Genomic DNA, 22180 nt, shown 5'->3' with positions numbered 1-22180 from the left:
TACCTGAAATGCAACACACAGAGATATCTAATTCTGTGCAACACACCAGTGTGTGTGTGTGTGTGTGTGTGTGTCTGATAGGCTAATAAGCATCGTTAAACAGTACTCTGTCTTGTTACAAGCAGCTTATAAACCATTCTATAGATCGTTTTTTTCAACATTTACAAAATGTTTATAAATCATGACACATAACCTGTTAAATGTTTTAATGAATTCATTGAGAAAGGACCTGCCGTCATGTATGATGAACAACAGGCCTTATATGTTTTCACATTGTGGTTAACTATGTGGTCATGTTTTTAAGCACCTTCAAGATGTATCAATGATATGTTCAACATTTCATCCTGATAAAACCCAAACTATGATAAATACTGTTTACTGAGTTATTATTCAGCATGATTCAGTATAAGGACAAAAACAATCAATTTCACACTCTGCATGGCTTTCAAAAGTATTTATTCAACCATCCAAAACCACACTCTCACAGACTTGCACAGGCATAGCACACACACTCTTACACACACACTAGAGGAATTGTGTGACCTTTATTGATTTTATTGACTTATAACTGCTAGCAGATAACCTTGATTTTGATGCATTAGTGCACTAAAAGACATTGTATTGAGCACCTTGTTAACAAGCATACTGGAGTCGATAATGTTGGGTATTTCTGCTGTTTGCCGAGCTGAGGTTTTATTAGACTGTCTTTTGGCTTGTGTGGTCTTGGGCCACAAACTTACTTTTCAGCCTTTGGTATTTCAGATTAGTCTTTCTCTTCGGCAGATTTTTCTCTCTTCTCCTCACTCTTGGACATCTCTGGTTCGCCCTTCCCTTCTTTGGTTTCTGAGTCGTCATCTTTTTTCTCCTCACTTTTACCTTCATCTTTCACCTCTTCATCTTTATCTCCCCCTTCTTTATCATCTCCTCCCTCTTTCTCTACCCGCTCCTCTTCCACACCTTCCTTTCCATCCTGCTCCCCACCCTCGTCCTTATCTTTCTCTCCATCCTCTTCTGCATTCTCATCTCCACCTATATCAAAAAAGGAAATAATTGAGAATAGAGGAATAATTTAGTTAGTATACAGGTTTGTAAAAATGTCAGCATGTAAGCCATACACAACAACAATAGAGAATACTCTTTGAGGGGAAATATCCCAACGCTAACCTTGATCTCCATCCTTAGCATCCTCTCCATCTTCCTTCTCCTCCTCGCCTCCCTCATCCTCATCTTCCTCTTTCTCTTCTCCCTTTTCCTCCTTCTCCTCTCCACCCTCTTCTTCCTCCTCCTGTCCCTCCTCTTTCTTCTCTTCTGCTTCTTCCTCTGCCATCGCCTCCTCTTCCTCCTTCTCCCCCTCTTCCTCCTCCTGTGGTGGGCTGGCAGAGTCCCGCTGGGCCAGGCTGGTAGAGATGATGTCTTCTCCAGAGACGAATGAGGAGCCGAGGAAGCGTGAGGTCATCAGGTAGGGGGCGCCAGAGCTCAGGCTTGACTGCATTGAGAACATGGAGCGGCTGAAGGAGGGCATGACTGACAAGCTGTGGCCATAGACATTGGACATACCCCCTGATCCGCCCACACTGAAGTGAGACTCCTCCCCCTCCAGCAGCTTCCTGGAAAAGTAAAGGATCGTGGGAAAGATAAAACTTTAGAATAAAAGAGCAAAAGACTTTCCTTGACCTGGACTGGCATTAGTATTATCACATTATATTTGTTTAAGTTGAAGCTCTGGCCAATGCTCCTCATAGCATCCTACCTGTAGGCAGCAATCTCAATGTCCAAGGCCATCTTAACATTCAGCAGGTCCTGGTAGTCCTTCAGGTAGCGAGCCATCTCCTGCTTGGTGGCTCTCAGATCATTCTCCAGCTGGCCAATAGTGTCCTATGGGAGACGTTTAAAGGTTATGAAGTGGATAAAAAAAAATACAGGTAATATGCCTAAAATGTCTGAATGGATGAAATTTTAAATGTATTCAAAATAATCTTATTTGTTCCTATTCTGTATTACTAAATCAGTTACACTTGGCACAAAATATAAAACATTGTTGGTGTCTTGTATTCTGATATAGTAATTTACCTATTAGTAAGCAGTTTCTAAACATAAATAAATTCACATTAAGATTGCATTTATTCTGAGGTATTTGCATCAATCCAGATTTGCTGTTTAATTCGTCCTGCAGTACCACCACTGACCTGCATGTTGCTGATCTCAGCGCTCTGCTTGTCCTCCATGATGTGTAGCTGGTTTTCCAGAGACTTGTTGAGACCGCGGCAGGTATCGATCTCCAGCAGGTGGGCCTTGAGCTGCCGGCGGTACTCCCCTGCCTCATCCCTGGAGCTCCTCACCGCGTCGCTGTGCTGGGCAACACTCTCCGTCAGGGAGCCCACCTTCCCATGGAACCACTCCTCAGCAGACTGCATGTTCTTGGCCGCCAGCCTCTCGTACTGGGCCCGGATGTCCCTCAGAGCACCGGACAGGTCTGGTGTGGCTGCCTCCATCTCCACAGCCACCTGGGCCCCCAGCTGGGCCTGGGCCTGGAGCTCCACCACCTCCCTCTCGTGGAGCTTCTTGAGGAAGGCCACCTCGTCCAGCAGGGTCTCCACCCTCTTCTCCAGCTCAGCCCTGGCCAGGGCAGTCTGGTCGGCCCCACACCGTGCATCCAGCAGCCTGCCCTCCGCGTCCTCGCGGGCCACCACCTCCTCCTCGTAGCGGGCCTGCAGGGCGCTCAGGGCCTGCTCTAGACGCTCCCTCTGGCCCAAGGCGGCCTGCTGCTCCCCACGCGCCTCATCCACGGCGGCCCTCAGGGCCCGCGCCTCCTGCTCATACAGGGCCGCCAGGCGGGAGGGTTCACCGTGCCTTTGCCTCAGCATCACCAGCTCAGCCTCCAGTGCACGGTTCTGCTGCTCCAGCTCCCGCACACGCTCGATGAAGCCAGCGAAGCGGTCATTGAGGTCCTGCAGCTGGGCCCTCTCCTGGGTCCTCACTGTGCGGAATTCAGAGCTCACCTGGGTCGCCTGGCTCAGCTCCAGTTCCACAGAGGAGGAAGAGGCCATGGATGAATGCAGAGCCCGGCCAGGAGAGGAATACTGCAGACGGGAGCTCACGGAGGAGGAGAGGGGGGAGGCGTGGGAGGAGAAGGCCGATCGTGACCTCCCCTTGGTCACCACTCCGCGGGGGGCTCCCTCCACGTGCCAGCGGCGATAGGAGGAGGATGAGTAGTAAGGGTCAAAGCCGAGGGTACTCATGGCTGGGCTGGGAGGGCAGGCAGCTGTCTGGCTCTGTGTCAATGTGTCTGTAGGGCTCAGGTGAAGAACCCAGACTGATGCTGCTGCAGTGGCTCCAGCTTTTATAGCAGGAGGAAGAACTCTGACGCAGGCGCATTCCCAAACTCTGACTATGCGGGATCGATAGCCTTACACTGCAACGGACAGCGAGGGAGAAAGGAAAGGAAAGAAGGAAAGAGAGGGGGAGGGAGAGGTTGCAGATGGAGAGATATTTGTGTTTTTGAGGGTACAAAGGAGGTTAACATGTTTCTAGTTTCTCTACACTGTTTCTGTCATACACAGTAACCTTGACTACTAATGTTCACAAGTTAATGTTCATGAAAGTAGAGTTAGATAGCTAAAGCCTCTGGATAATGAAATATAAATCTGCACTGTACCTGCACCGAGAGTAAAAATGAATAGTCGCATGAAATTACTTGAGTCATTCATTTGAATGTAGGTCTCGCAGTCCTCCCTGTAGGGGAAGAAAATGAATGGGCTGTCCTCATTCTACAGCAGCCTATGCATTGATATTATACACAGCTTCTCCTCATACAGTGACACAGCACCTGCCCTGCTGGCCAATTAGAGAGCGACACCCATGACCACAGAAAACCCACATTGATAAACACCGAACACATGGCTGGATGGTATGTGTTTATTTATTTATACATTATGGCTGGGAAGCTACTGTTTGGTGCCTGTAGATACTTGTGAGGTTCTGAATCAGATGCTGTAATGATAATGTGTATAAATATGATGATGCCTGTGAAGATGTGTTTGTGTTTTTGGGATGATAATGCATTGATAATCATAATAATAGATCATCATAATAATAATGATAGATAATGCATCTATTATACAAAATAGGTCAAATGAATTCAAATACATTTTCATGATTGCCTTAGTTGGAAGGGACACTGAGGAATTTGAAGAGAAGTTGAATGGTCTTTTTATATTGTCATGTTTATTCCCTAACAAGAGAAACAGGCTTCTTATCTTTCAGCTCCAGAGTGAAGAGGGAACCATAGCTGGTCAATAACACTCTGCTTCCTCCTTGCTGACACCCACTTCCTCCTTTTCCTCCTCCACTTCCTCCTGAGAGGGGTGGGGGAGATACACATTTTATACTGTCCCAGACTGTTGATTGAGAGAATGGATAGCACAGTGACTTGCCATACATTTAAGCATAGTATGAGGATCTTGTGAGAGAACAGGCTGGTATGAGTCCATGTTTAGGTGGAGTATATTATGCATTTTGCCTGTACACATTTGAGGAGAGTGTATGAATTTACGTGTGTTTGTGTGTCTCTTTTGTATGTGTGTATTTTGCTGACAGTTCTCAAAGCAGAAGCATTGAAGGTGAGATGGATGTGGGTTGCTAGGCTACAGTAGGTGCGGGGTGCTGCCGCAAGCTGAGTCATAAGTAAAGTCGGGGCCGGTTCCAGGCGTTATCAACTGTATTCAGGGCTGGCTTTCACTTTTTGGGGCTCTAAGCTAATTTATTTTTACAACATGGGCTGTAAAGAAAATGTTGCAGTTTCAAAGCAAGTTTGCTGCAATTTTACACATTTGCCATGTCAATATGACTTCTGAGTGAGAGTGACTAACAAAATCAATGGGGGCCCCATGGAGGTCAGGGTAATTTGACCATGATAACTACAAGTATAGATACCTGGCTAGACTCATTTACCAATCTAAAACATTTTAGCTGACATGGGCTAGTTGAGGGACTGTCAGTGACTGACATGGGCTAATTGAGTGACTGTCAAAATGCCGATGCACAACAATCTAAATTGCACCTTGTATACTCTACTATTCTAACTCTCAACAGTAAGTTGAGCCCCCGACTGATTTCTTAAAATGCCTGGGGCTTATGTAGTGTTATCACCCATCCCCTCCACACCCAGCCCCTCCACACCCAGCCCCTCCACACCCAGCCCCGCAGTATCCTCTCCACTTCTCTCTCATACATCCTTCTCTTTCAGCTTTACCTGCTTTCTCTCTACCTCTCTCTTTTCTCTCTATTTCTCGCTCTCTCTCACGGCAGCATCCTCAGTCTTTCTCTCTCTTTGTGATTCCTCTATCTCTCTGTCCTTTTTTGTGATATAAGATATGCAGATTGGCTACATGCCCAGAGTTCCATTACTATTGTCTTCGCTGATATTGTATTTCTCTCTTTCCTCAACGTGGCTCATACTTTGATTGGTAAAAGGGGGCATTGATTGACTTGGCCCTGTAGTTTGGGCTCCGCCCTGACTCTCGGTCAGTTTAATGCTGAATCAGTATTTTCACCTGTAATGGCCCCAGAGTTTAAGTGGGTGGTTTGAAACCTTGGTGCATTTCTACATAGAATTTCAAACATCCCAAATAAATATTTGCTGACTGTATTTATTTGCTGACTGTTGTCCTGTGGAGACCCAAAAGTGGTTGTACTGGGAATAAGTACAGTTTCTAATTTGTGTTCTTTGGAGTATGTGTGATATTATACAGTAGCACTACTATAGTATGTGTGATATTATACAGTAGCACTACTAGAATATGTGTGTTATTATACTGTAGGACTACTAGAGTATGTGTGATACTATACAGTAGGGCTACTAGAGTATGTGTGATATTATTCAGTAGACCTACTGGAGTATGTGTGATATTATACAGTAGGACTACTAGAGAATGTGTGATATTATACAGTAGACCTACTGAAGTATGTGTGATATTACACAGTAGCACTACTAGAGTATGTGTGTTATTATACAGTAGGACTACTAGAGTATGTGTGTTATTATACAGTAGTACTATTGGAGTATGTGTGATATTACACAGTAGGACTACTGGAGTATGTGTGATATTATACAGTAGGACTACTAGAATATGTGTGATATTATACAGTAGGACTACTAGAGTATGTGTGTTATTATACAGTAGGACTACTAGAGTATGTGTGATATTATACAGTAGGACTACTAGAGTATGTGTGTTATTATACAGTAGGACTACTGGAGTATGTGTGATATTATACAGTAGACGTACTGGAGTATGTGTGATATTATACAGTAGCACTACTAGAATATGTGTGTTATTATACAGTAGGACAACTAGAGTATGTGTGTTAGTATACAGTAGACCTACTGGAGTATGTGTGTTATTATACAGTAGACCTACTGGAGTATGCGTGATATTATACAGTAGGACTACTAGAGTTTGTGTGTTATTATACAGTAGGACTACTGGAGTATGTGTGATATTATACAGTAGGACTACTAGAGTTTGTGTGTTATTATACAGTAGGACTACTAGAGTATGTGTGATATTATACAGTAGGACTACTGGAGTATGTGTGATATTATACAGTAGGACTACTGGAGTATGTGTGATATTATACACTAGGACTACTGGAGTATGTGTGATATTATACAGTAGACCTACTGGAGTATGTGTGATATTATACAGTAGCACTACTAGAGTATGTGTGTCATTATACAGTAGACCTACTGGAGTATGCGTGATATTATACAGTAGGACTACTAGAGTTTGTGTGTTATTATACAGTAAGACTACTGGAGTATGTGTGATATTATACAGTAGGACTACTGGAGTATGTGTATTATTATACAGTAGACCTACTAGAGTATGTGTGATATTATACAGTAGGACTACTAGAGTTTGTGTGTTATTATACAGTAGGACAACTAGAGTTTGTGTGTTATTATACAGTAGGACTACTGGAGTATGTGTGATATTATACAGTAGGACTACTGGAGTATGTGTGATATTATACAGTAGGACTACTGGAGTATGTGTGTTATTATACAGTAGACCTACTAGAGTATGTGTGATATTATACAGTAGGACAACTAGAGTTTGTGTGTTATTATACAGTAGGACTACTGGAGTATGTGTGATATTATACAGTAGGACTACTGGAGTATGTGTGATATTATACAGTAGACCTACTGGAGTATGTGTGATATTATACAGTAGGACTACTAGAGTATGTGTGATATTATACAGTAGGACTACTGGAGTATGTGTGATATTAAACAGTAGGACCACTGGAGTATGTGTGATATTATACAGTAGGACTACTGGAGTATGTGTGATATTATACAGTAGGACTACTGGAGTATGTGTGATATTATACAGTAGGACTACTGGAGTATGTGTGATATTATACAGTAGACCTACTGGAGTATGTGTGATATTATACAGTAGGACTACTAGAGTATGTGTGATATTATACAGTAGGACTACTGGAGTATGTGTGATATTAAACAGTAGGACCACTGGAGTATGTGTGATATTATACAGTAGGACTACTGGAGTATGTGTGATATTATACAGTAGGACTACTGGAGTATGTGTGATATTATACAGTAGACCTACTGGAGTATGTGTGATATTATACAGTAGGACTACTAGAGTATGTGTGATATTATACAGTAGGACTACTGGAGTATGTGTGATATTAAACAGTAGGACCACTGGAGTATGTGTGATATTATTCAACTTCCCCTAACGTAACCCCATGTTGAGACAGAATGTTTTAGTCTGTTTTACCCTAGTCACTACTACCTCATTGCATAGTATAGTTGCCTGTATCAGTTCTAGTTTTGGAGTTAGATTACTAATTCCATTGTCTTTTATTGATGTCAGAAACTCTACCACAGTAGGTTGTTAGCACCCTAATTGGGGAGGACGGGCTCGTGGTAATGGCTGGAGCGGAATAGGTGGAATAGGTCAAATATATAAAACACATGGTTTTCATGTGTGTGATGCCATTCCATTTGCTCCATTTCGGACATTATTATGAGCCATCCTCCCCTCTGCAGCCTCCTGTGCACTCTACAGCACCTCAGCAGCAGAAGCTTACTCTGATCTTTACACTTTTATTTCACAGCTCTCGGTTTAAAAGTCATGTTGCTATTTTAGCTCAATCCCTGACCTCTGGCCTTCCCAGCTGGGACATGTCCCTCCAGTCCATGTGAGGCACTGCCCTATTGGCTGAGCCTAGCTGTCCATCAGGGGGTGAAGTGCCCTCATTGGTGGAGAGCAGTTTACGCCCGGCTGCTATGCAGGGCCTCATTCCAGAATGCTATAAAAAGAGTGTGTGAGGAGTCGCTCTGGGCTGTTGGTCTCAGAGTGTTTGTACCATAAGGTAGGGCCGTGTCTCGTGTGTTTGGTAAAGGAATTTAAAGCAACACTGCAAGCATGACTACTGCCCATAAGTTGGTGATCGTCCGTCATGGCGAGAGTGAGTGGAACCAGTACAACAAATTTTGCGGCTGGTTTGATGCCGACCTCAGCGAGAAGGGCCTGGAAGAGGCCAAACGTGGTGCTAAGGCCATCAAGGACGCCGGAATGAAGTTTGACATCTGCCACACCTCCGTGCTGAAGCGAGCAGTCAAGACCCTGTGGACCATCCTGGAGGGCACAGACCAGATGTGGCTTCCCGTGTACCGCACATGGCGTCTGAACGAGCGCCACTACGGCGGCCTGACAGGTCTCAACAAGGCAGAGACAGCCGAGAAGCACGGAGAGGAGCAGGTCAAGATCTGGCGTCGTTCCTTCGACATCCCCCCTCCCCCCATGGAACACGACCACGCCTTCCACAAGATCATCAGTGAAGTAAGAGGCCGGTGTTGCTGGTGGTGAATAGTAGTACATCACAAAACAGACTTGTGAACCACATTTTAGGTCTGTGACTGCTAACATAATAATAATAATAATAACACCTGACACATTATTTTAAAGCGTTGCGTGCAACTACCCCTGGAATATGTTCCCATTGTACAAGGAAACCAGTCAATTTCAGGAGATTTATGACTTGCTTAGGAGATCCTGCAAGACTTGCAGGTTTCAGTCGAAGTAAAAAAGCATTCATTGGATGGATGGAACAGTGTTGGATGAAATTCTAGAACTTCTCATGTAAGACTTGTTACTTGTATGAGCCAAAACATGTACTGTACGAATCAAATGAAATCAAATGTTATTTGTCACATGCGCCCCGAATAGAACAGGTGTAGACCTTACCGTGAAATGCTTAATTACAAGCCCTTAACCAACGATTAAGTTTTAAGTTAAGTTACGAAGATATTTACTAAATAAACTAAAGTAAAAATGTTTTTTAAAAGTAACAAAATAAAATAACAATAACAAGGCTATATACAGAGGGTACTGGTACCGAGTCAATGTGCAGGGGTACAGGTTAGTTGAAGTAATTTGTACATGTAGGTAGGGGTAAAGTGACTGCATAGATAATAAACAGCGAGTAGCAGCAGTGTAAAATAAAGGGGAGGGGGCAGTCTCATTGTTCACCAGTCTTATTGCTTGGGGGTAGAAGCTAAGGAGCATTTTGGACCTAGACTTGGCGCTCCGGTACCGCTTGCCGTGAGGTAGCAGAGACAACAGTCTATGACTTGGGTGATTTCCTCTGACATGTACTGCTTGAGGTACTACGTAGGCTTTGCCAGGTTTCATTTGCAGCCCTCTAGGATGTTACATCATACCTGCTTTTGTGATGATACATTTGTGCAGTGTAACCCAACATGCTGTTCTGTCCTCCCACCAGTCAAGGCGCTACAAGGGCCTGAAGCCCGGTGAGCTGCCCACATGTGAGTCCCTGAAAGACACTATTGCCCGTGCCCTGCCCTACTGGAACGATGTCATCGTACCTGAGATCAAGGCTGGCAAGAATGTCATCATCGCTGCCCACGGCAACAGCCTCCGCGGAATTGTCAAGCACTTAGAGGGTTGGTATTATGGGCTGCTGCAGTGGCGGACACAGGGGAGTCAGGAAGTGGTAGAGGAGGTACAGAGAAAAGGTTAGAGATAATGTTTCACAAGGAATGTTGGCATGTTGTCAAACATCACATGACTCACAGATCTAACAGATGCATAGCCCCTGCACAAACTGAAAGGTCTGCAGCCTGCAACAAGTAAGGATGATGCACAGTAGTAATGATGATACACAGTAGTAATGATGATACACAGTAGTAATGATGGTACACAGTAGTAATGATGATACACAGTAGTAATGATGGTACACAGTAGTAATGATGATACACAGTAGTAATGATGATACACAGTAGTAATGACGGTACACAGTAGTAATGATGGTACACAGTAGTAATGATGGTACACAGTAGTAATGATGGTAATGGCAATACAATGATAATACTAACGTAATGATACACTCATGACATTACAGTTAATCACCTAACTGTTTGTTTACTGTGGTTCAGTGAGAATACAGCTGCTGGGCCTGTAGGCATAGTATGGTACACCACATGCACCCAGTCATATAAATATATATATACACTACCGTTCAGAAGTTTGGGGTCACTTAGAAATGTCCTTGTTTTTGAAAGAAAAGCAAAAAAAATTGTCCATTAAAATAACATCAAATTGATCAGAAATACCATGTAGACATTGTTAATGTTGTAAATGACTATTGTAGCTGGAAACGGCAGATTTTTTATGGAATATCTACATAGGCGTACAGAGGCCCATTATCAGCAACCATCACTCCTGTGTTCCAATGGCATGTTGTGTTAGCTAATCCAAGTTTATCATTTTAAATGAATATTAGAAAACCCTTTTACAATTATGTTAGCACAAATTAAAACTGTTGTCCTGATTATAGAAGCAATAAAACTGGTCTTTAGACTAGTTGAGTATCTGGAGCATCAGCATTTGTGTGTTAGATTACAGACTCAAAATGGCTAGAAACAAATAACTTTCATCTGAAACTCGTCAGTCTATTCTTGTTCTGAGAAATCAAGGCTATTCCATGTGCGAAATTGCCAAGAAACTGAAGATCTCGTACAACGCTATGCACTACTCTCTTCACAGAACAGCGCAAACTGTCTCTAAACAAAATAGAAAGAGGAGTGAGAGGCTCCGATGCACAACTGAGAGAGAGGACAAGTACATTAGAGTGTTTGGTTTGAGAAACAGATGCCTCACAAGTCCTCAATTGGCAGCTTCATTAAATAGTACCCGCAAAAAAACCAGTCTCAACGTCAACATTGAAGAGGCGACTCCGGGATGCTGGCCTTCTAGGCATAGTTCCTTTGTCCGGTGTCTGGGTTCTTTTGCCCATCTTAATATTTTATGTTTATTGGCCAGTTTGAGATATGGCTTTTTCTTTGCAACTCTGCCTAGAAGGCTAGCATCCCGGAGTCGCCTTTTAAAATGATAAACTTGGATTAGCTAACACAACGTGCCATTGGATCACAGGAGTGATGGTTGCTGATAATGGGCCTCTGTACGCCTGTGTAGATTTCCACGAAAAATCTGTCATTTCCAGCTACAATAGTCATTTACAACATTAACAATGTCTACACTTTATTTCTGATCAACTAGATGTTATTTTAATGGACAAAAAAATGTGTTTTTCTTTCAAAAACGAGAACATTTCTAAGTGACCCCAAACTTTTGAACTGTAGTGTCTATACATTATATATATATATATATAAATATATACACAGTACCAGTCAAAAGATTGGACACACCTAGTCATTGAAGGGTTTTTCTTTATTTTTACTATTTTATACATTGTAGAATAATAGTGAAGACATGAAAACTATGAAATAATACATGTGGAATCATGTAGTAGTCAAATTGATTTTTCTAAATTGGATTAAAGAAAACATTTGCTCAGCAATCTACACACAATACCCCATAATGACAAAGCAAAAGCAGGTTATTTGAATTTGTTTCAAATTTATACTTTTTTAAAACCGAAATACCTTATTTACATAAGTATTCAGTCCCTTTGCTATGAGACTCGAAATTGAGTTCAGGTGCATCCCGTACCCATTGATCATCTTGACATGTTTCTACAACTTGATTGGAGTCCACCTGTGGTAAATTCAATTGACTGGATATGATTTGGAAAGGCAAACACCTGTCTATATAAGGTCACACAGTTGGCAGTGCATGTCAGAGCACAGAGCAAAAACCAAGCCATGAGGTCAAAGGAATTGTCCGTAGAGCTCCGAGACAGGATTGTGTTGAGGCACAGACCTGGGGAAGTGTACCAAAAAATGTCTGCAGCATTGAAGGTCCCCAAGACCACAGTGGCCTCCATCATTCTTAAATGGAATAAGTTTGGAACCACCAAGACTCCTCCTAGAGCTAAACACCAGCCAAACTGAGCAATCGGGGAAGAAGGGCCTTGGTCAGGGAGATGATCACTCTGACATAGCTTTAGAGTTCCTCTGTGGAGATGGGAGAACCTTCCATCTCTGCAGCACTCCACCAATCAGGCCTTTATGGTAGAGTGGCCAGAAGGAAGACACTCCTCAGTAAAAGACACATGACAGCCCGCATGGAGTTTGCCAAAAGGCACCTAAAGGACTCTCATACCATGATAAATAAGATTATCTGGTTTGATGGAACTCTTTGGTCTGAATGCCAAGCGTCACGTCTGGAGGAAACCTGGCACCATCCCTACAGTGAAGCATGGTGGTGGCAGCATAATGCAGAGGGAATGTTTTTCTGCGGCAGGGACTGGGAGACTAGTCAGGTTTGAGGCAAAGATGAACGGAGCATAGTACAGAGAGATCCTTTATGAAAACCTGCTCCAGAGCTCTCAGGACCTCAGACTGGGGCAAAGGTTCACCTTCCAACAGGACAACGACCCTAAGCACACTGCCAAGACAATGCAGGAGTGGCTTCAGGACAAGTCTATGAATGTGCGAGGCATTGGAAAACCTCCCTGGTCTTTGTGGTTGAATATGTGTTTGAAATTCACTGCCTGACTGAGGGACAATGTGTGGGGTACAGAGATGAGGTTGTCATCCAAAAATCATGTTAAAATCTATTATTGCACATAAAGTCCATGCAACTTATTATGTGACTTGTTAAACACATTTTTACTCCTGAACTTACTTAGGCTTGCCATAACAAAGGGGTTGAGTGCTTATTGACTCAAGACATTTCAGCTTTTTAAATTATTTTTTATGAATATATATATTTTTCTCAAAACATAATTCCACTTTGACATTATGGGGTACTGTGTAAACAAAATCAGGCTGTAACACAACCAAATGTGGAAAAACTTAAGGTGTGTGAATATTTTCTGAAGGCACATTTCCAGATAACCAGGAGTCTATAAATAGCTTGTTGCTCTCTCCCTGGAGCTCAGACAGACACAGTGGAAAAGGCCATGGGCACGGTTCCCGTTACTGACACGACCTTTCTGCAGAAAGGTTCTGCATTCTCCAGGAGTGGTGGGACCGGGGTGATGCCGACAGGGTTGCTGGGTTGTAGGGTTGCAGAGGGAGAGGGGGTGACAAAAGGGCAGAGGGAAAGGGCAGAGAAAGGTAAAGTCTGCTGAAACAAGCTACTTAGTGGCCCCCCTAGCGCTCCCCTGAAAGAGGAGTATGGACGACCTCCCCTGTCAAAGGTGGTACTAGCTAAGAAATATACCAGCCTTTGAGGATCTGTACTTACCCTCCACTGGGAATACACATGTCAAATACATTGCCTTATGTGAATTTCCTCTATGTGGATGATCAGTCTTGATTTCACAGACTAACCTCTGCTCACTCCTAACACGTCTTTCTGTCTGTCTCGTCAGGCATGTCAGACGCTGCCATCATGGAGTTGAACCTGCCAACAGGTATCCCCATTGTGTACGAGCTGGATGCAAACCTGAAGCCCGTCAAGCCCATGGCTTTCCTGGGAGACGCTGAGACTGTGAAGAAGGCCATGGAGGCTGTAGCTGCCCAGGGCAAAGCTAAGAAGTAAGCCAGCCTGGAGACATCAAGAGGAGAAAGAGAAAAAGTGACTGTCCCTCCCCCCGCTCAAGCCTTGTCCACTCAACCAAACACACACGCACACACACACACTATTGTGGAGTGTCACAGTCCCACTGTAGGTGTTGGTGAAGCCCTGTGTTAAGGGCACAACAGTCTGACACAACAAATAAAGAAAACACCTTTTTGTGTCTTTTCCTGTTTCTGCTTTTATCTCTTTCCTCTTTCTCCATCTGTTTTGACATTTTTCCTCCTTTATAATCTTTTTCATCCTTTCCTCTCTTGCTCCACCTTTTCTCAATGGAAATTTATCCTCCATGACCTGATCTTCCTTCTCTCCCTGATGGGTAATTCACTGGTATCAGCATGGCGATGGTGGTGCTGTGTAATCTTATCCAGATAGCAGAGCAGAGCGGGGAGGAGAGAGAAGAGGAAGGTCACTGAGTTCCTTTTGGCAGCGTTCCTGTGGTGCAGCAGCACCTTGTCTGACTCCGTCCCTCCCCATCCCTCTCATCTCCTCAGTACAGACACAGTACACTGGCTGGGGCTGGCTCAGGGCCAGGGACACGTTTAACACTGGACTAGTCGCTCTCTCCGGAGACAAAAGGACAGGTGCAGGGGATAGTGTGTGTGTGTGTGTGTGTGTGTGTGTGTGTGTGTGTGTGTGTGTGTGTGTGTGTGTGTGTGTGTGTGTGTGTGTGTGTGTGTGTGTGTGTGTGTGTGTGTGTGTGTGTGTGTGTGTGTGTGTGTGTGTGTGTGTGTGTGTGTGTGTGTGTTTAGGGGGTGAGGTACCAGGGCAAAGTCAGTGTGTGTGGCAATATAGCTCAGTATTTGTATGATTTATTTTAGTGTTTTATTTTGCTCAACTTAATCAGGGGTGCCAATAATTTAGATCATGGCTGTATGTCAGATGACTGGGTCACAGAAGGGGACACTAAAAGGAATTGCCTTCACATTAGATTGAACGCAAATGACATCAAACCTAGAGCTGGGACAGCAGTAAAATAACATTTTACACTAACTAGTCTGGATCCTAAACACAGCACTGTTCTAAAGTGGATAAATAAAATCATACTTCCGTCAATTAAGTTAGAAAATCTTTAATTAAATTCTCAACTACAACCAACCTTATAAAGCAGTGCGTTGTAAGGCATTCAGATGTTCTTATTCAGGTTCTATTCTGTAAGGTATCCATGTCTTCACTGACACAAACAACTTAGCTTTTCCAATCAATCTTGCTTCAAAAATAGTTTTTTCTCTCTTCTTGCATTGAATAAAATCCTTCATTTAAAGTGAAAAGTATTCATCCACATAATACATGATCAAGCTCCAGAACTGACTTCTCTCCATTTTTCAAATATAAAACACAATTATAATGTTGAATGTGCTATTGAGCAGGCAAAGGCTAAATGCTACCTACTAACAGTGGTGTTGATATGGAAGTAAATACCAGAGTTGTTCAATGTATAATCTATAGGAGAAATTAGAGTATCAATGTATAATCTATAGGAGAAATTAGAGTATCAATGTATAATCTATAGGAGAAATTAGAGTACCCTCTAGTGGTTCAACGTGTTCTTATCTGTTGAGTGACTCAGATTATTTTCCACATTATTAGAATAGCATGTGTGGGGAGACAGAAGCAGCTGAGCCCAATAGGTTGCCATGCAACCAGAATCCACCAGGGTGAGCTCGTCCCACAGAGATGCTCACTGCAGCAGAGAAACTTCATCTGAAGAGACCAGAGAATGCCAGAGAAGCCGGTGTTTGAAGGATGTATTGGCACAGGTGTTGTTAGGCCTGAGATGAAGTCGAGCGTTGCGTCATGCCTAACAACAGCCCTTAGCCGTGGTATATTGGCCTGTCGCTTTATTAAGCCAATGTCTAACTTTTTTGACATTATACGGCCCCAACGCAAAAGATATGTAAGTGTAACCATTTTTACCATGCATACTGTATCAGAGTTGCAAAGGTCATCTGGAAAACCTACACTTCAGGCACATAGGCCTACAGAATTCCACCTTCCAGGCTGAGATTGATCTAGGCGGTAGGGACGTGTCTCTGCATGTCAGTCTGGAAAGTAGATGGGCCTAATTGAACACTCCGATGTGCTTCAACTTCTCCGAGGCTACTGTACAACGCACACAAACACACCTTGATTTTACCTGAGTATTTAGGCCTGCCTGAGTCATCCTGGTTTTCCCATCTGGAACATTCTTAAAGCTGAAGGTGCAAAGTCGAACAGAGATACTAAGCCTTCTGCAACAATGAGTTTCACACTGACATACAAAGTTTGTGTCATGCATTTGTTATACGTCCTCTGTTGTATCCCTATGAGATATTCCATTTAGCACTGTGTGAATTTAATTATATCCCTATACTAACTCTTGAGACAATAGCCACTAAAGCTACCACACACAAAGGCCTCACCCTCTACCCTTGTGCTATGAAAAGTGTTGCATACAATGTCCACACACAGACACAGTAACCTATTCAGAATCTAAACAATGTTTATTCAAAGCACTTCTTCACCAATCTGGGCCATGTCATGTGCTCAAAAACAGTGCAGTAATAGTTTATCACAGCGTAATTAACACAAATACAGTATGCACAACACAGACTCAAACCCAACTTCTGGAGTCCTCTCAAACCTCAATGATGATTGCGTCTGAAATTCAGATAGGATGTGCCTGGGCTGTGTGACCGTCACTCCTTCACTGCTCTCTGGGTGTGTTTAGCATGTGTGTGGATCTCAGCCGGGGATCAGGAGGGTGCTCCAGACCCAGACAGGGGCCGCACGGGATCAGAGATCCCAGCCAGAATGGAGGGCCCTGCGGTGGGGTTATCACACATCAGAAACACTGGAGCCTCCATCCGTCCCCCCATCCCCTCCCTCTGTCCTTTCAGGCTAACAGGCCACTTGTGCCAGCCCCATTAGGCCCCATACGGCACCTCTCCAGGCCTGGGGGGCCATCGGCCACGATTAGCCAGAACTGCCTCCCATTGTCAAGGACGGAGATAACTCAACCCCCCCGCTCCCCCATTTAAAACCCTTAATCAACAGGGCAGTTCAAGAAAGAGTTAAGTAAAATATTTACCAAATAAACTAAGTAAAAAATTATAATAAAAAGTAACACAATAAAATAACAATAACTTGGCTATATAAAGTGGGTACCGAGTCAATGTGCGGGGGTACAGGTTAGTCGAGGTAATTTGTACATGTACGTTGGGGTAAAGTGACTATGCATAGATAATAAACAGTGAGTAGCAGCAGTGTAAAAACAAAACAAATGGGGGGGTCAATGTAAATGAGGCTCCTGGATGGCGCAGCGGTCTAAGGCACCACATCTCAGTGCTCGAGGCGTCACTACAGACACCCTGGTTTGATTCCAGGCTGTATCACAAATAAATCAAATCACATGTATTTGTCACATACACATGGTTAGCAGGTGTTAATGCAAGTGTAGCGAAATGCTTGTGCTTCTAGTTCCAACCATGCAGTAATATCTAACAAGTAATCTAACAATTTCAACAAGTTCACAACAACCACCTTATACACACAAGTGTAAAGGAATGAATATGTACATAAAAATATATAAATGAGTGATGGCCGAACGGCATAGGCAAGATGCAGTAGATGGTATAGAGTACAGTATATACATATGAGATGAGTAATGTAGGGTATGAAAACATATAAAGCGGCATTGTTTAAAGTGGCTAGTGATACATTACATCAAGATGGCAAGATGCAGTAGATGGCATAGCGTACAGTATATACATATGAGATGAGTAAAGTAGGGTATGAGAACATTATATAAAGTGGCATTGTTTAAAGTAGTTAGTGATACATTTAATTACATCAAGATGGCAAGATGCAGTAGATGGCATAGCGTACAGTATATACATATGAGATGAGTAATGTAGGTTAAGTAAACATTATATAATATAAAGTGGCTAGTGATAAATTGATTACATCAATTTTTCCATTATTAAAGTGGCTGGAGTTGAGTTAGTATGTTGGCAGCAGCCACTCAATGTTAGGGATGGCTGTTTAACAACCGGCCGTGATTGGGAGTCCCATAGGGCGGCCCACAATTGGCCCAGCATCGTTCGGGTTTGGCCGGTGTAGGCCATCATTGTAAATAACTGACTTGCCTAGTTAAATAAAGGTACATTAGTTTATTTGGAAAATATACATTTTTTTTAAAACAGTGATTTCTAGAAACAAAAGGTCACGTTCAGGCAGCTATTTCTTCACAGCACCACAGTATGCCCACCCCCTCCATTTCCCACCCTCTTGTCTGACACTTCAAAGGTTTGAAACCAGGCACACCACTCTGTTGTAACCACACCCACTTTGCCCTCACGGGCCATTCCCCTTCTGGGCTGACCAATGAACTCCAGAGGTCAGCCCCTCTGACTCCACAAGTTAAGGATATGGAAAGGAAAGTCTTGGTATTGATAGGAAACCTTTCATGATCCAAGGACCACCACTAAGTCTACAGCTCCTCTCACAGTATTCTCACAGTGATGTGGGTCTGACAGCAGCGATATCAGCACACACATTTGGATAAGGAATTCTCTTCTCTTTGACCATTGTGGTGAACCGTGCAGGCAATGCAGCATATCTCTGGTAAGCATCACTTTTTCAACCTTTGCTACGTCAGTCAGTGGTCTAGCAAGAGAGTAACAGCAAGTCTATTGCATAGTTGAAATGTTGCATTGTCTGTGGAAATCCCTGTGTACAAAGGGTTTCTCCAGCACTGGTCCACTCTGTAAGGCTCCATGTCCCCCTCTCTCTCTCCAGAACCGAGGCCCAACATGATGATCCCGTCCCCCCCTACAGCTGAACCCTACCACCAAGGCAACGTCAGGATGACCCTGGAAAAGGCTGACCTCTGGAAGTCCTTCCACAACCTGGGGACTGAGATGATAATCACCAAACATGGCCGGTACAATTGTTGTTATATCCTTCATCATCATTTTTGATCTGCGTAAATCTCCTAAACACATTCTATGCTATGGTGTGTTTACTGCAAAGTACAATTCACCCGTACTTTCATGCCATATCGTAGCTTTACCAATATTGTAGCTTTACCAACGTTGTGAAACTGTATCTGCTGCTAGTATGCTTTGTCTAGAGTTGTGATCAGGAATTGAGAGGATAATACAATTAGTGTGGATTTGTATGTATCAGGAGGATGTTTCCCCATTGCAACGTCAGTCTATCTGGACTCCAACCCTATACCAACTATGTCCTCATGGTGGAAATGGTTCCGGTGGACAACTCCAGATACAGGGTAAAAACAACATGTCCACCATCCTTATATAATGCCTCAGTTGCAAGGAGTTTTTCCTAGCCACTGTGCTTCTGCATCTGCATTGCTTGCTGTTTGGGGTTTTAGACTGGGTCTCTGCGTAAGCACTTTGTGACATATGCAGATGTAAAAAGGGCTTTATAAATACATTTGATTGATAATGCATTTAATTGATTATACATTTGATTGATATATCACGTCTTACACACACATTACAATACATTTCTATTGGGAAAGTTCCAATTAGATAAGCTAAATGTGTCACAGTTTGGAATATAGCCAGGCATTGTTTTAAAAGGAAACATAAGGAGATGAAGTAGAAGACAAGCTTGCAGTCAGTCTGCATCCAGCATACAGTCCAGACGGTGCCCCGCCCACACCCAGCCAATCACCACACACACTGCATATCAAAGACCATTACTACATCCTGTTTTTCTACCCCCGGCTGGAGGTTCAGCCACGGCCATTTAACAACCCCCCCCCCCCCCCCCCCCCCGCTCCAATCAAAGTGAATGGGGAGCAATACCCCCTCCATGCATCCACTGGCCCTCCCCTCAGTACACATTGCTTTTGACCATATGCTCCAGAGAGAGAGAGAGGAGTGTTTTTCCTTTGCTATAGCAGTTCATGTATATATGTTGGTAGATTATACGCAATTATATACATACCTATAGGATACTGTTCAAGCTTGCAATAATATGCACCACAGATTCCTTATATATATCAGTGTAAAGACTGGGGGTATGTGAGTTTTTGTGGAGCGTCTACGTGTCGAGGCTTGTCTTGTGGTTCGTTTCACACCTGAGTAACGCCCGTCCCCTCCCCCCTTCTTTCTCTCTTTGTAGTGGAATAAAGGCCAGTGGGACATGGCTGGGAAAGCCGAGCCCCAGCTCCCCTGTCGGACGTACGTGCATCCAGACTCCCCCACCCCGGGCTCCTACTGGATGAAACAATCGGTGTCCTTTCTCAAGCTCAAACTCACCAACCACACACTGGACCAGCACGGCCATGTAAGAACACGTATCTCCTTCTCTACTGGATCCCCAGCCCGCAACCTCTCACAGTCTGAGAGTAGACAGCTGTCACTTCTGTAAACAACATTATTAGTTGACTCATTAGTGGTGTCTGTTCTCTCCTCAGATCATCCTGCACTCTATGCATCGCTACATCCCACGCTTCTCTGTGGTCCAGGCTGATAGTCTGCACAGTGTGCGCTGGGGACACTTCCATTACTTCTCCTTCCCTGAGACCTCCTTCACTGCAGTCACGGCCTACCAGAACACTAAGGTCCGTCTATCAACTCACGTATTAAGCACATACAAACGGCGTAGCCTCGTAATTAACTTGCTCTTTGGGAATGGGTGTAACCCAATCTGATGTCTTCATCTCCACTCCTGCTTTCAGATCGCTAAACTGAAGATTGACCACAACCCCTTTGCTAAAGGATTCAAAGGGGAGAACACCCGTACTCATAGCAAGAGGTAGGGATCAATAGAACTATAACACTACGCGCGTGTGAGTTGGGGAGATGTGCTTTACAAGTTTTTATTGTCTTTTTTTTTTATATAGGTGTCGATCCAACAAGAGTTCTGGAAATGCTTCAAAGAAAGCCAAACAAGACAGAGAAACAGAATTCAAAAGTCCTTCAGGTGTGGATCTTAACTCTATACAGTAAGATTAGACTGATCAGATCTGTATAATGTCAAAGGTTGTCCAGTCCGTAGGCCTACAGGCAGTCTCATTGATCCACAATCGTTTCCCATTTAGACCTCCAAAGGGCAACATTAGACTGTGAGCCAGCAGAACGGGGGATAACCTCGGGAACAACGGAGAACATGGTGTCGGCTAAGGAGGATCTCTTCTCCCCCTGGGCCATAGAACAGGACCCGTCCCAGAGCCACAGCCTGCACACTGAACTACTGGAGCTCCACGACCACAGACAGGACTACAGCACCGAGGAGCAGATGGTGCCTGGCCCTGCATCTATGTCCTCCCAACCATGCAGGTACTGTACAACCACCAGGCACACATGCATGCATGTATAAGCGCAACATTGTAGCATCATAAACTAGATTGTAAAGCATACTTTGACTTCCATTTTATGGAGGTGAAACCCAACATACAGGCGAATCCCCACTCTAACAGCCTGCACACCCACACAGGTTCATATGCAGAATCCTGACCCATTATGCCAATAGAAAACTCAGTGACTCAGCGCTATACTTAACAGGCACTCTATGGTGCAGACTACACCTCCATACTGTGCAATTAAAAGTGACACTTTGAGTCAGAGAGTGTTTGAGTTCACATACTGTATGTGGGTTGATGACATATTAGTAACCCGCTACATACTTTTATTTTCTCCAGATCTGTTGAGCATGGCAGACTTCCATCTCCATCTTCTGTAGTGGAGGATTGCAAAGGCAGGCGCAGCTATGAGTCTCACCTCCGTGATGTAGCCACTGTCCCTGGGCACAAGACTAACAGTCCTGGCCCTGTCAGGGACATGGGACACACCCCCTTGGCACAAGCTATGCCCCAGGACTATAGAATGTCCCCTGTCCATCTGCCCACGTCCTCCAAAACCTACCCTGGGTACCTGGGTTACAGTTACCCCCTCTATGGCCACTACACTACTAACCAGGGCATGGGTCAGTGGAGTGAGGGTGGTACAGGACAGTACCCTGGACAGTCCTTGACTCACCACCTGCCCTTCTTCACCAGTCAAACACTGACTGCAGACCACGGCACCCACCAACGCAGCGTCCATCACCATGGCAACACAGAGGCAGAGTGGAGCTGGAGCCAGTACTTGAGTTTGGATAATGATCAGAATAGCTGA

The 22180-nt window shown here is 44.0% G+C and overlaps 3 protein-coding genes across 3 annotated transcripts; 2 read left to right on the top strand and 1 right to left on the bottom strand.

The window, feature by feature from the left end:
- Positions 1-439: 439 nt before the first annotated feature.
- On the bottom strand, positions 440-3323 carry LOC110509749 (neurofilament light polypeptide). The gene is made up of 4 exons (XM_021590833.2): positions 2187-3323; positions 1751-1875; positions 1165-1607; positions 440-1029 (listed from the first exon to the last, which is right to left on the bottom strand). The coding sequence occupies exons 1-4, from the start codon at positions 3237-3239 to the stop codon at positions 764-766; spliced, it is 1887 nt and encodes a 628-aa protein (XP_021446508.2). The 5' UTR covers positions 3240-3323; the 3' UTR covers positions 440-763.
- Positions 3324-8360: 5037 nt separating this feature from the next.
- On the top strand, positions 8361-14223 carry LOC110509748 (phosphoglycerate mutase 2). The gene is made up of 3 exons (XM_021590831.2): positions 8361-8882; positions 9826-10006; positions 13843-14223. The coding sequence occupies exons 1-3, from the start codon at positions 8466-8468 to the stop codon at positions 14010-14012; spliced, it is 768 nt and encodes a 255-aa protein (XP_021446506.1). The 5' UTR covers positions 8361-8465; the 3' UTR covers positions 14013-14223.
- Positions 14224-14386: 163 nt separating this feature from the next.
- On the top strand, positions 14387-22180 carry LOC118945262 (T-box-containing protein TBX6L-like). Its single transcript, XM_036967241.1, has 11 exons — positions 14387-14456; positions 16759-16856; positions 18635-18653; positions 18828-18972; positions 19218-19320; positions 20184-20348; positions 20479-20625; positions 20743-20819; positions 20908-20987; positions 21106-21343; positions 21706-22180. The coding sequence occupies exons 1-11, from the start codon at positions 14387-14389 to the stop codon at positions 22178-22180; spliced, it is 1617 nt and encodes a 538-aa protein (XP_036823136.1).

Source organism: Oncorhynchus mykiss, chromosome Y (assembly GCF_013265735.2).
Source record: "Oncorhynchus mykiss isolate Arlee chromosome Y, USDA_OmykA_1.1, whole genome shotgun sequence".
Lineage (NCBI taxonomy): Eukaryota > Metazoa > Chordata > Actinopteri > Salmoniformes > Salmonidae > Oncorhynchus > Oncorhynchus mykiss.
This window is presented reverse-complemented; position numbering and strand designations above follow the sequence as displayed.

Excerpts from the sequence above, each read along its gene's own strand:
- LOC110509749 (XM_021590833.2), bottom strand. The coding sequence starts at position 3,239 with ATGAGTACCCTCGGCTTTGACCCTTACTACTCATCCTCCTCCTATCGC. Across the intron at positions 1,608-1,750 it reads ATTGAGATTGCTGCCTACAG|GAAGCTGCTGGAGGGGGAGG; the intron begins GTAGGATGCTAT and ends TTACTTTTCCAG. Across the intron at positions 1,030-1,164 it reads TGCTAAGGATGGAGATCAAG|GTGGAGATGAGAATGCAGAA; the intron begins GTTAGCGTTGGG and ends TTTTTGATATAG.
- LOC110509748 (XM_021590831.2), top strand. The coding sequence starts at position 8,466 with ATGACTACTGCCCATAAGTTGGTGATCGTCCGTCATGGCGAGAGTGAG. Across the intron at positions 8,883-9,825 it reads TCCACAAGATCATCAGTGAA|TCAAGGCGCTACAAGGGCCT; the intron begins GTAAGAGGCCGG and ends TCCTCCCACCAG. Across the intron at positions 10,007-13,842 it reads AATTGTCAAGCACTTAGAGG|GCATGTCAGACGCTGCCATC; the intron begins GTTGGTATTATG and ends CTGTCTCGTCAG.
- LOC118945262 (XM_036967241.1), top strand. The coding sequence starts at position 14,387 with ATGGCGATGGTGGTGCTGTGTAATCTTATCCAGATAGCAGAGCAGAGC. Across the intron at positions 18,973-19,217 it reads ATAATCACCAAACATGGCCG|GAGGATGTTTCCCCATTGCA; the intron begins GTACAATTGTTG and ends TGTATGTATCAG. Across the intron at positions 20,349-20,478 it reads CACTGGACCAGCACGGCCAT|ATCATCCTGCACTCTATGCA; the intron begins GTAAGAACACGT and ends TTCTCTCCTCAG.